The sequence below is a fragment of the Sinocyclocheilus grahami genome, unplaced genomic scaffold (genome assembly GCF_001515645.1).
Source record: "Sinocyclocheilus grahami isolate Dianchi unplaced genomic scaffold, SAMN03320097.WGS_v1.1 scaffold108.1, whole genome shotgun sequence".
NCBI lineage: Eukaryota > Metazoa > Chordata > Actinopteri > Cypriniformes > Cyprinidae > Sinocyclocheilus > Sinocyclocheilus grahami.
Genome location: NW_015505287.1, coordinates 1,415,200 through 1,428,424, shown reverse-complemented (window position 1 = coordinate 1,428,424; position 13,225 = coordinate 1,415,200). Strand labels below are relative to the sequence as shown.

The window sequence follows — 13,225 nt, the reverse complement described above, 5'->3', positions numbered from 1 at the left end:
CTGTTTCTGATGCAGAAAAGGTAGTTCATGGATTCATGACCTCTAGACTGGACTATTGTAATGCACTGCTAGGTGGTTGTCCTGCATCTTCAATAAACAAGCTACAGGTAGTCCAAAATGCAGCGGCTAGAGTCCTTACCAGGTCAAGAAAATATGATCATATTACCCCAATTTTACAGTCTCTGCACTGGCTACCTATTAAGTTCCGTATCAGTTATTCCATGTCAAAATATTATTACTTGCCTATAAGGCCCTTAATGGGTTAGCTCCTGCGTACCTAACTAGTCTTCTACCACACTACAATCCATCACGCTCCCTAAGGTCGCAAAACTCTGGACTTTTGGTAGTACCTAGGATAGCAAAGTCCACTAAAGGAGGTAGAGCTTTTTCGCATTTGGCTCCCAAACTCTGGAATAGCCTTCCTGATAACGTTCGGGGTTCAGACACACTCTCTCTGTTTAAATCTAGATTAAAGACATCTCTTTGGCCAAGCATTCAAATAATACATCTCAAAATCTTGTACTGCAGTTATATCTGATCAAATGCACATTATTCATCTTTAGTTTGGGTTAAACAAATAAATTTTGCTTGGTTGGAACAGCAGCTACGCTAATTATGTCTCTATTTGTTTCTCTGTTTTTGCCGTAACTAGGATTTACACAAGCTTCAGTCTGGATCCAGAACACCTGAGAAGAGATGCAAACCCCTCAGAGGACCTCAGATGATGCCAACCCTGAAACAACATACAGAACTACCACATTTTGCTATAAGTTTGATTGCATCATATAATAATTGCTGTTAATAGTGTTCGTCTGTTTGATTACGTCTTTAATTTTTTTTCTGTCCATTTCTGCCATAGGTTTATTAACTGACAGTCACCACTGATAAGCTACCACTAAATATTGTAGAAACTTAATTTGCTGTAAAGTTGCTTTGCAATGATTTCTATCGTGAAAAGCACTATACAAATAAACTTGAATTGAATTGAATTCTGAACTTCTCTCAGAAACAGGCTGTTTTTAAGGGGCAGGTCCTTTAAGGCTTCTCTCAGGATCAGCCACTGTTATGATCGGCTAACGTCATTGCATCGGAAACAGTATCAAAACCCCCTCGCTATTGCATATTTTGAGTGTTTTGACAACATCATCCAAATAAAAGTCATTTCCAGACCAAGCATTATGAAATAATTTACTAACTATGTGATGCAGCTTCAGTCAGATCTAGTACTAGGGCTGGGTATCGATTCAGATGTCCCGATTAGATTTCGATTCGCAAGCTCTCGACTTGATTCTTTTATTACATTCAGTGAATATAGTTTTAATACAAATGCTATTGATATTTCTAAAAAATTAAAAGTAAAAATCAGTTTACAAACAGTGCACAACAGAGGTTTACTGTTAAAATAAAAAGAAAACAGGTGTGATTATTCCTTTAAAAATAAAGATTTATTAATATTTCTTAGCAGTAGTATCATTGAGTCTTAAGACTGCTAAATAGTAATATATTCTGACAGTTTCTTAAGGTTAAACTAAACTTTTAATTTGACAGGTTGCCGTGAAGAACTTGCAGCTGCTGTGTATGTGATATGATGGTAGTTTTCTCAAATTAAACGGTAAAATGCTAATGAAGTGACTCTCAGAGCAGCTGGAGATGACATTCGTGTTCATATCATCATATAGTGAGACGGCAGAAGCTGAAAACACTGCGAGCGTCATCCACGCTTTAGTATGTGTGTAGTAGTGCTGGGCGGTATGACCAAAAATTGATATCACGGTATTTTTCAAAATTATACTGGTTTCACGGTACAAGACGGTATTTTTTTTTTCATGCATGACCGGGTGTTAACCATATTTTCTACTGATTGAGAGAGGAAATACTGCAGTATATTGACTTAGAATGCCCTATTTTACTGTCATAATGAGTGAATATTGTAAAAAAAATCCCACACTAAATAGTGACTAAACATGACCCCTTTTAATACATGTTAACCAGGAGTCACTCTCATTTATAAATCGCAGCATCGTCTGATAAAATCAACATGCATCTACACTAAAGAGCGGCTATGCGGTTGTTTTGGCTATATTACTTTTTTGTGTCCGAGTGACTAAAAAGAAACAACAAACAAAAAAGTGTATGTGATATTAACAGACGAACTACGCTCATATTTATAATTCCAAACAATCAGTAAGCGACAGGTGCTAGGAAACGCTGTTTTGTACTCATTTATTGACGAGTCGGCTGCGGTGCGGCCAACTGAATATGCTGCTTCTCTGCCGCTCACTGCACAGAACAGACGCCGAGAGAGGTGACACTTCTCCGGGAAAGTCAGACCTCGCATTCGCGGGACAGCACTAGCGAAATCTTTCAACTGAACCATAGCTAAGGTTTATACAAAAAAGTCGCCAGGTTTGTCAGTATGAATATTCTATGGAAAAAATCTGCTAAAAGGGTCTGAAAAGGGCCTTTCGCACCGCAGGAACTTTTTCATAATACCAGAACTAATTGTGGAACTACCCACTTTTTGGCATTTTCGCACCACCGGAACTGGGAGCGATTATAGTACCGGACTGCCTTTTTCAAGAACCAAATTAGCTCCTACTCCGGAGCAGGGTCTAACCAGCACAACTGGTACTAATCGTGACGCAAGTAGACATTGATTGGCCAAACGCGTACGAAAACGCCCTCACCCGCCATGATTTAAAACGCCGTGTAAACATACTGTAAACATTGTGTCAACTTATTTCACAAGTATGGAGAACAGTGATAGATGGACGGACGGACGCTGAAGTGCAGGCACTTGTAGCAAATGTAGCACTGCCAGCTGTCGTTGAAGATTCTTAGTCCTCCTTTCCAGTCTTTCAATCACTTTACGTATACGTCGACTTTCCGTGTCCATTATTGTGAAACCCACGAGACACAACAAACACAGCTCCGATCACAGCGTCCTCCATCCTCCTGTTGTTAATGTTGTTCTTCTTCGTTTCTGTTGCTGAACGCCGCGCACAAATGACGTCGCTGTCGACCGGTTCTTAGTACACACTGTCGGTGCGAATGCAACCCTTTAAATGGTACTGGGAAATCGTCCCAGTACTTTAGTACTGTACATTTAGTTCTGGAACTAAAGCGGTGCGAAAGGCCCTATAGTTGCTAAATCTAGTGCTAAAGTCATGCTCGTGAGCGTGTGAGATGCGGGAGCTGATGGCAGGGGCGGTGGATATTTGTGGCGGTCAATGTGGATATTGTGGATGAGTTCTTCTGCGTCATCATGTTCTATTAGTTCTACAGCTTCAGTTTCGTAACTTTCACGCTTAGTAACACATACAGCTGTTCCCTCACCACAGTGCAACACCCCTTTCAAACAGTGTCGCGTTCCGAACGTTGTTTAAGTGACATGGCGGTATTTTAAAAATTCATATCGTCACAAAAATAAAAACCGGTATTCGGTATGAACCAGTATACCGCCCAGCACTAGTGTGTAGTAAACAAAACAGTCCGCCGCGCCATCCACCATTCATTCATTGTGGAAATCGTTCCTCAGATTTATAGTATTACTATAGCATTTCATCTGAGCATTGCAAATCACGCGCATGGCATGATATGAATGAATGTCAGGCTTTCTGTTGTAACATCGCACAAGGTAAATAAGGGTGACATCTAGTGGAGAAGACTAATGATAAGATTCACGTAGGCCTGTTACGATAACAACTTTTTGATATATTGCCCCAGAAATAATTGCGATAAGCGGTATTATTGTCATTTTAAAGACCATTTTATGCCACTGAATATATAATCATAATGTAACGGCATAATAATGCAAGAAGGCCTACATACTTTTAAATGACAACAAACTTTTCATTTTTAAGAATATTTAGTTAGATCATGGAAATTAAGTATCAAATTATTAGATACCTTAAAAACCTGAATAAATAGTAAATAAACATTTTCTAACAAAAAAGTGCAAAATAACAAGTAGAAAAAAAGAAAAATGCACAAAGAACTTGTATGGAGATTTTTCCATCTACAGATTTTTTCCCTGACCTTCTTTTCTCTGTAAATTAAGGGTGCACACTATTGCTCAAAAACACAATCGCTACTACTTAGCAGTATGCACAAAGGCACAGATCCCTAAACAAGACCATATCTGCAGAACTTTTTTTTTTTTTTAGCATTTTTTAAATTTGAACTAGCACCTCATGACTACACCACGTTATGTATTCACGTTAATCAGATCTTGTTTTAAATGAGTGCTGAAATAAATACCGGAAAAGATCAATTCACGGCTTTTGAGAATCGATATCGAATCGACGTTAGGGCTGTGCAATTAATCAATCGTCATAAAATCGCAATTTGAGCATGCGCGATTTCTAAATCGCTTTACAGCACGATTTTCCGCTCCCCCGAAATCCCGCAGTATGCTATCCGAACCAATCAGAATACAGCGTGCCTAAATGGAGCACGAGAACAGAACAGACCGGTCAGGCATACAAACGTAATGCCAGGTTCACACACTCTGTCTGTGGTGCGTATTTTGTCCGTGCCCATGTTAACGGATCAGAGCGTTCACACCATGCGATTGCGGTCCGGCAGTGTGCTCCAGGAGCGGTGCGTCTGCAGCAGTCATGCTGCGATCGTTTCTGCATGGAGTCTATTTCTGCTGTGCTGCATGCACAGCACATTATTCGCGGTAAAAATTAACATGGATTGACATGGAAATTTAGTAATTACACCATAAATGCATATAATTAAAGTCTACTGTTTCACAGTCAACACATGGATTTTTGGCTAGATTAAAACAAGGAAAAGTGCACTTTTAGATAAACAACACAATAATAGATGGCACTCGTGGTGGTAGCTAAACAAAGTTATTTATTGAGTTTAAACGTAAATATGTCTATGAAAGATTGTATTACTGTACTGTGATAAAAGAGAATCAATGCTGAAAAAGCATTTTCAGAAACGTTTGGATTAGAAATCAAAATAATGGATAAATGTTGTTTGTGGTAAACAGCCGCGGATCAGGAGCGGACTGCAAACGCGTCCTGTGTGAAAGCAAAATTAGTCTGTGCTGCTTCTGCACCGCATACACATACCGTATACGCACTGCCGACGGAGTACGTGCGAACTTGGCGCAACAAATCTAGTTCAACATCTGAGCTCTATGACCAATGCATGACAAAAATAATCCCTGGAAACGGGATTTTTTTTCCCCTGCCATATTCTAGAGACATTTTGTTACACCTTTACTTAGTGATTAAAAGCATGTCTGTGTGTGTCGAAATCGCAAAATTGATCAAGAAATCGCGATCGATTTTTTTTTGTCCATATCGCACAGCCCTAATTGACGTCCTTTTAAAAAACTAAAAAAATGTTTTGCCCAGCCCTATCTAGTACCGCTTCATCTTTCAACAAATGTTTCTTTGTGAACTCTCCATGACACTGTGCCTCATTCACAAATCAAAACGCTCCAATCATTCCTCAGACACGATCCGGGGTAGGGTTGCGCCGATAGTCGATAGTATCGTGTATCGACGATAGCAGTTGTCTTTGCAGATAGTCAAGACGATATTAGGCTCATTCTCCTATTAATGTATTAAATAATAATAATAATAATAATAATTATCATTATTAGGCGAACCATTATAAATTGGCTATTATTATCAAATTGCCCCGCTTTTTCATTCAGCACTGTATTTCACACACACGAGCGTGCAAATGAGGAGCCTGTAGCCGGTGAAGGAGTCGCCAACCACAAACATAAGACACATATCGTCTGCTGATATAAGGTATTTCATTGCACTTTAACAAGTAATCTGAATGGCCTATTATACAGGGCTCTAGACTGCGAACAATTTTTGAGAATGTGCGAGTTGCATTGTAGCAGGAGTCAGATTTCACTGATCACGTGAAGGAGAGCAATGAAGGATTTGGTTTACAAACTAAAGTAAAAGACCGCTTCTTAAACCAGAGAAGGTGACCATGTTGGTATTCTTGTGGAAAAAAAACATGCAAGTCCTGTCAGCGACAGCCAGTTTAGTTTTACTTTTCTTTTTGTTTTAGTTTTGAAAAGCTTGTTATCTTTGCTGTTTACCTCGCGTTACGCTATGGAGGCTTTCCTTAGTTTTTTTTCTTATTATTATTTATTTGATTCCTCTGTGTTTGTTAAACATTCTGTAATTTATTAGTCGGTATATACAGCATGTGATGTATCCTATGCCATGCCTTGTCTTATTCGTTTATGTAAGCTAGTTTGTCTTTGTAGCCTACCGTTTTATTGTTGTTGTGCTTTTTAATTAGGAATAACAATAAATCCATCTTTTGTTTTAGTCTTAAAAAGTGAAAGGTATATAGATAAGCAAAACAGACAATTATCTTTTCTTGTAAAACGTGACACCAAGATCGCAAATTTGAAAGTGAAAGTGAAATGCACACGAAAAGAGGAATTCCTGTTCACAATTTAAATCACAAATACTGATGAAAAAGAACGGGTTGAATGTTGAACATTTTCGTTACCATTTAACCATAAACTATGATAAAAGTTCATCAGCATGCATTGATTAATCAAATGTTGTAGCAAAAAAAAAAATAATAATAAAATTGTTTCAAAATTATGCGCTCGTGAGACCAACTGAGAAAGTTAGCCGCAAAAGAGCGACCAGTGGGAAGAATGAGTCTAGAGCCCTGATATATGAGCAATATTTTAACCGAGTGTGTGTGTGTGTGCGTGTCTGTTTGTGAGAGTGTGTGTGTGTGTGTGTGAGTGTGCGCGAGTTGTTTAGTTCATCAGCATGCATTGATTAATCAAATGTTTTAGCAAAAAAATAAATTGGACCAAATTCTGTGCTCGTGCGACCAACTGATAAAGTTAGTCGCAAAAGAGCGACCAGTGTGAAGAATGAGTCTAGAGCCCTGAGATATGTGCAATATTTTAACCGAGCCCTCACTAACAGAGTTTAATGCCACAGTTATGTTAGAACGCATCTCATTCTTGTTTCTGTGGGCTCATCATGGGGCGCGTTACCAGATTTTAAAAATATTTTTAAATTGCTAAAATGTTCAAAAAAGCATCATAATATCCATTTCTGATGTCGCCAATAATTAGAGATGCACCGAAATTTCGGCTGCCGAAAATTAGTTCACCACTCAGGTTTCACTTTCACGTGGTGTGACGCTCTGCATAATATCCCCCTCTGTGCGTGTGCACTCCGCTCCGTTCAGTCGCTCCACTCGTATACCATTCATGGTCATCGGAACAGCTAAGTCCACTCACTTACAGTATTGTTTCTGTCTGCAATAGCCCTACTGTGCTGTAACATGGTGTGGTATATGGGCAACTCTGGTAACGCTGCCCTCTCATTCATTGATCTGCTAACCGCTATTTATGCTCACGTGTTCTGATAATAGCAGCTTTCTAGGACTAAACATTATTTGGATAATTGGTGGATATATAATGGATAAATATCTTAACCCTACTGTTAGACCTTCCTGAAAAACTAAAAAGCTATTTATTTCATTCGAAGGCCTCATTATTCATTTCTTATTTTATTACTGACTGTTTGCTTGTCATTTTTTATTCAATTCAAAGTTTGAAATCAAGCTATCTCGTGCTACTGCACCAAAATTACCCCACTGTAAAATAAAAAAAAAAACACAGAGTGAGCAAAAATTTGTGAGATAGCTAGTTATAATGGTAATTAAATAATGTTTACATATGTACAAAAGCCTACATTAAAATCTGTCATATGAATTGGTCTCTTCATTAGAAATTAGCCTACTGATTGCCACCCTTGATGGACAATTTTTTTAATATTAAAAATATCTGTATGACATTATATTCTGCAGTTCTTCCCTGTTGTACCGAATATCTATACTTTTCAAATTATCATATCGAAGTTAGAAATTCAAATATTGTGACGAAATTAATTTTGTAGGGTGCCACAAGTTTGTTAAAATTTCCAAAGGGTGCCGCGACTAAAAAAAGGTTGGGAAACACTGAAATAGCCTATGACAAGTACAGGGAGTCTCTCTCTTGCCCCCACCCACCCATGCACGATAATATCGTCTATCGGCGATCTCACGGACTGGTGATATGACGATTTGAAAAATGATCATATCGCCCAACACTAATCTGGGGTGCCATTAAAAATAAACAATCCACTTGTTTCTTACGCTGCGATCCTTCTGATATCTGTACAAAGACGCGAATGAGTGGTTTAAACCAAACGCGCCAAAGCGAATGTTCTTTCACTCCATTTGTCCTTTAACAACAATTAAAACATAGATAATTTCACAAGCAAGTATGCTGTTATTTTATACAGTCAGCAGCTGAAATCTCAGTGTATTCCCAATTGTTTGTTCTAGCTCTTTGGAAACACATGGCAACTCAAGGAATTTGGGTCCGCTTTAAATCAATTTTTGAAAAACAACAGCTCTTTTCCAGATTATGAGTATTTCAGCTGAAAAATAAAAGATTTTAACATTTTAATTTTTGGGGGTTGCAACGATAGGTGCAGAAACATTCAAGACAATAATGGGTCAGGAACATAATTCACCTGGATTCACGTTTACCAAGCTCCCCTTCCCTTTGCAGGAAGAAACTTGGAAAAGGTGACGTGGAACTGCTAAAATCTTTCATTATAGGACAGTTTCTTTCATAGGACTGTGGAGTTTCAGTGATTAAATCAAAGTGGCTGGAGTCTCTGAGCTGTTGGTCAAAGCATTCCCACTTGGCCATCCTATCCAGTGATGTAAAACAGCAAATTACTATCTGCACTCCCACTGTTAGTTACAGCATTGCATCACTGCTCACTGCACAGCGAAAAGCTGAAGTTCAATTTTGTTGCATCATCAACAGATGTTGCTGTCCCTCATAACCGCTAAAATTGACAACTCACTGCAAAAGAATGACTACTGGTCGCACTGTTGCTGCAAATTGCTGTCAGTGCAAAACACCCTTTTATGTCGTGGATGGATGGGTAAAAACAGTGGTTGACAAATATAAGGCTTGATTTAAAAAAAAAAAAATTTTAGTGAAGAGCTTTTCCAAAATTCCTTTATCGGTCACAACAATGCTGTTAAAGTCGAGAGATGTAAGACTATTTTCTTAATCTCCCCAGACTTATTATTTATTATACTGACCTTCATTCATTTCATGCTCTTTTGACATTTTCAACATTAAATAAAAAGACTGCACACATAAAAAAAGTAATAAATAACGATATGCAGCAAATGTTCACTTTATTATAAGAAAACCACCTTATTTACCCCTTTTTGCATCCGTTACACATTTTTTTCAGTGTTAATGTCAATATTTCTGACTGTCGAATGTCCAATGACTTGACACTTGTTTTGGAGGGTGGGCACCCACCAGCAGAAACAAAAATCGGTAAGCTAACAGACTCTTAAGTGTAAAAAAAAAAAAAAAGTATATACTTACTGGTTTCGGCATCTTGTCTCCTCTCCTCCCTTCCCACGTAATCAAGAAAAGAAAATCTTGTCCTCTATCACAGGATTGTAGGCCCCTAAAAAAGGAGGGAATAAACCAAATAAGAACACTTCTACATTCTTCTATATTTCCACCAGTTGACATCTTGATTAAGCTTTATTCACAACAGTTCTCTATACGAGGCGAAACGTAGCCATGCCCTTACACTGATTGGCTTGGTCGTCTTTTACAGGCATACAAGATAAGAAGTGTGTTTGGAGTTGTCTTCACTATAATGAAAAGAAAATATAACATTAGCCAACATCCTGCAATAGCAAGAGAAATTAATTATGAAATGTTTGTTTGTGGTGGTAAAGAAACGAGAATAAATATTACTCCAATAAAAGATAAGTGATAAGTTCTAATGTGACAAATAGTTTAGAGCTCAGTCTGACATTTTTATAAATAATTAGGAGCACACTTGATTGGAGAATATCATATTGCTCCCGGATTAGTCATGGGCCGGTATGAGATTTTGACGGTATGATAACCTTAAGCAAAAATATCATGGTTTCACGGTATTGTTGTTACAGCTCTAAAATGTGTTATGTTTAAATGACTGGGTAAAACAATAATAATAATTCCGCTGAACAATATATTTTGTTTTTGAGAAACATACAGAATATTAGGAACAGTAGAATGTTTATTTTTTCTTTGATTTGTTTCCTAAAAAGAAGAAAAATATAGACTGCCATCTTTATTTAACCTAAATCTGTAATTACAGTTATTTAATTTTAGTTATATAATTCATATACATATCATTTAGTTATATAATTTCATATACATAATTTGATTTAATAATAACCCAATTTGAAGCAAAAACAAAAAATTCTGTTCTGACTAGCTTTGTGAAATTATACTACATGCCTGAACGAAACAAACAGCAGATGCTCTGAATGAGACGCAGATTCACTCTCTGACAGCAGGAGGCGCTTCTGGAACACCAGATACAGCGTTTCCTTGGCTGCGCTGAAACACTGCTTTAATATAAACTATACAGAGACCAGATGAAAAGAAAATACCACGTAAACCTTTCTGACGACAGTCAGTTCCCCTCAGAAACACATTCATATAAACCCCCAAATCAATATTGAGGATTTTCTTCCAATAGTTTGTGCATCATGAACAGTGAGTGATCTGCCTGCTAAAGTATTTTTCTCTGTGCGTCCGTCTTCAGCGTCTCTGGCCCGTGTAAACGGTCGTTTACAGACTTCATATTGTCACATAAATTACATTTTGGAAAAAGATTGCATTGCAACGCAGTTTATGCAAGTTCAGAACAGAGACAAGTTGCAATAAGACAAAACATACACACTGCACACTGACTAAAATACAAAAAGTGAAAAAGCATAATAGGACGCGTTTAAAGAGTGAGCCATTTATTCATTCATTCAACCGATTCATTCAAACGGCTGATTCATTCAGAAAGGAGGCAAGTGACTGTCCTTATGAATGGACCACTGAATCATTGACTCACTCGATTCGTTCAAAAACGTGGATTCATTCAGTAACGAAACACAGCGGTGTGTTGCTCGGAGAGACACAACAGTCCTGCTGTGGCTTTGAGCGGAACTATTTTCGTCAGTGAAATTGAGCAAAAACAGTCAATATTTTGTCTAAAATCTAAGTCACTTAATTTTAACTTCTTGTTTATTGAAATACTATTGTATAAAATCAGTGTCAGGTTGCAATTGTGTTGATATTGATATTCGGGGAAACATCATGGCCGTATAACGTTGCTTACCTAAATCATATTTTGTCAATATCTTTTTTTTTTTCTACCGCAGTATGCAATCTATACATTTCTGTGAGTTACTTTGTGTGCCGTCTCTCTCACACACTCACTGTGCAAGCCACATCTGGCACGACATAAATACATTATCAGTCGCCGTTTACACTGAATTCAATTAAAATTAGAATCATTCTCACGCGAAACGACATGTTTACATGTGACTGTGGGTGTGCGCGTGGCTGTGACGTCATTGCCGGCGCCGCTGGCAATAAAAGGATCAGAATCGGCAAGACGATCCGAGCCGGTCATGTGAAAAATAGGCCTGAAAAATAGGCACTGGTCGGTCAATCGGTGCATCTAGTTTTAATGATAATTAAAATATGAAACAGTAATAATAACCATAGGGAATTTTATCATGATTTATCATCAAACCGGTAATCGTTCCATCCCTATTCAGCTCAAAAGGTTTGTTCACGAAAAGGACACCATTATCGAGTCTCAGAGACAGTGTTAATTTAGTCAGCGAAGACGATGACGAAAAATATTCATTAACGAACATTTTTTTCTGTGACTAAGATGAGACATTGATGAGCTAAACCTAATATCTGATGATAAAAACTATGACGAAATTTATGCCGCGTCTTCGTTAACAAGACGAGATGGGACTATAATGTTATTTGAGGACTACCGGACATTCAAAATACATCCTATAGGCTACTGTCTTGTCCTTCAAAATGTGCATCCCTGTCATTGGATTGCAATCGGATAAGGGGCGTTTTCATATCTAGTCTACATATGGCAGCTCCAGTGGATGGATAGGCTACCAAAATGCGAACTAGCGATCTGAAACAATGGCCTCAGCAACCGAAGGGGTAGGGATAAGGTGACCAGATGTCCAGTTTTCCCGGGAGTCACAATTCGTTGTCGATTAACTTAAAGTTAGTGAAGTTAGATGGTTAGATAGGCAGAATCACGCTGATAGAAGTGCTCTCTCTCTCTCGCAACATCATCCAACAATGCCATTGGTATTCACCTGATATCTAAGAAGGCTATCTGTTTGTGCACTTCAGGTGTGTGAGCGGTGCACATAGAAACGCTCTATCACAGTGTGTGAGTACCGCATTGAGATGTCTTGGGCTTAAATGGCTTAAAATTACTTAGTTTAAACTGACCAGACTTAAAACACGTGAGAATGAAAAACTCTCGAGGAAGCTGCACTGGCCTGATTGTTAAGATAGTTTTGGGGGGCTAAGGTGACAGATAGGGGGGCTGAAACCCACCTAAAAGGGGTTTAGAACCACCCCTGGTATAGCGTGCGTAATTATACTGAAACATATAGAACCAGTTTACCTGATTCAATGTCATGGCTGAGCCTGTTTCTGAGATAACAACATGCCAATCCGTGGTTAGATTTCCGACACGGCTAACCGTAAATCATCTTACACTGTCAATAAGCGTGACATGGGTTGCCAGGTTTTCACAACAAAACCCACCTAATTGCTACTCAAAACTAGCCCAAAACTACAAAACGCGGCAAGTGTTAAAGTTGCCCAATTCCGCAACACTGAGCGTGACTGATACTCAAGCCAACTCTGCTCTAACTGTCGACTAGTAGTGGGAGTCAGATTGCCCCCTAGTGGATAGCTAAAGATTTGTTAACTCATATTCATAAATTTTCAAGAGAATGTCTCTGAATTAACTGATGCTGGCGCCCCACAGGTTGAAAACCCCTGGTGTAGAGTATCTCACGTAAATACAGTCGGGTATGGATTAAGTGAACGTAAACAGGTGGGTGAAAACTGAACATGTGCCAGTATTACATGCATGCCTTCCGTCTTAAAGGGACAGCATTCCTAATTAAGTACCTATCCGTGTCATTAATGTTAACCAACAAAAGATGTTAAATAAATATGTTAAGTAAACTCTCTGTATCTGAAAAATGTTTAATTTGTATCTTTCGTTTTTGTCTTATTCTGCTTCTTTTTCAAAAATTATAAATTATATATATTATA

At 38.2% G+C, this 13,225-nt stretch overlaps 1 protein-coding gene across 2 annotated transcripts in view; it reads right to left on the bottom strand.

Annotated features, from left to right (window-relative positions):
- The window catches only part of LOC107588847 (radixin), a 128,246-nt gene that overhangs the window by 72,364 nt on the left and 42,657 nt on the right, over positions 1-13,225 (bottom strand). The window contains exons 1-2 of one of the 2 annotated variants that reach the window (XM_016277086.1): positions 9,648-9,705; positions 9,434-9,518 (exon numbers count right to left, since the gene is read on the bottom strand). In XM_016277086.1, the coding sequence (XP_016132572.1) occupies positions 9,434-9,445 (12 nt within the window). In that variant the 5' untranslated portion in view covers positions 9,446-9,518; positions 9,648-9,705. Of the gene's footprint in view, positions 1-9,433; positions 9,519-9,647; positions 9,706-13,225 lie in introns of those variants that run through there. The other variant, XM_016277084.1, reaches the window with a different exon arrangement.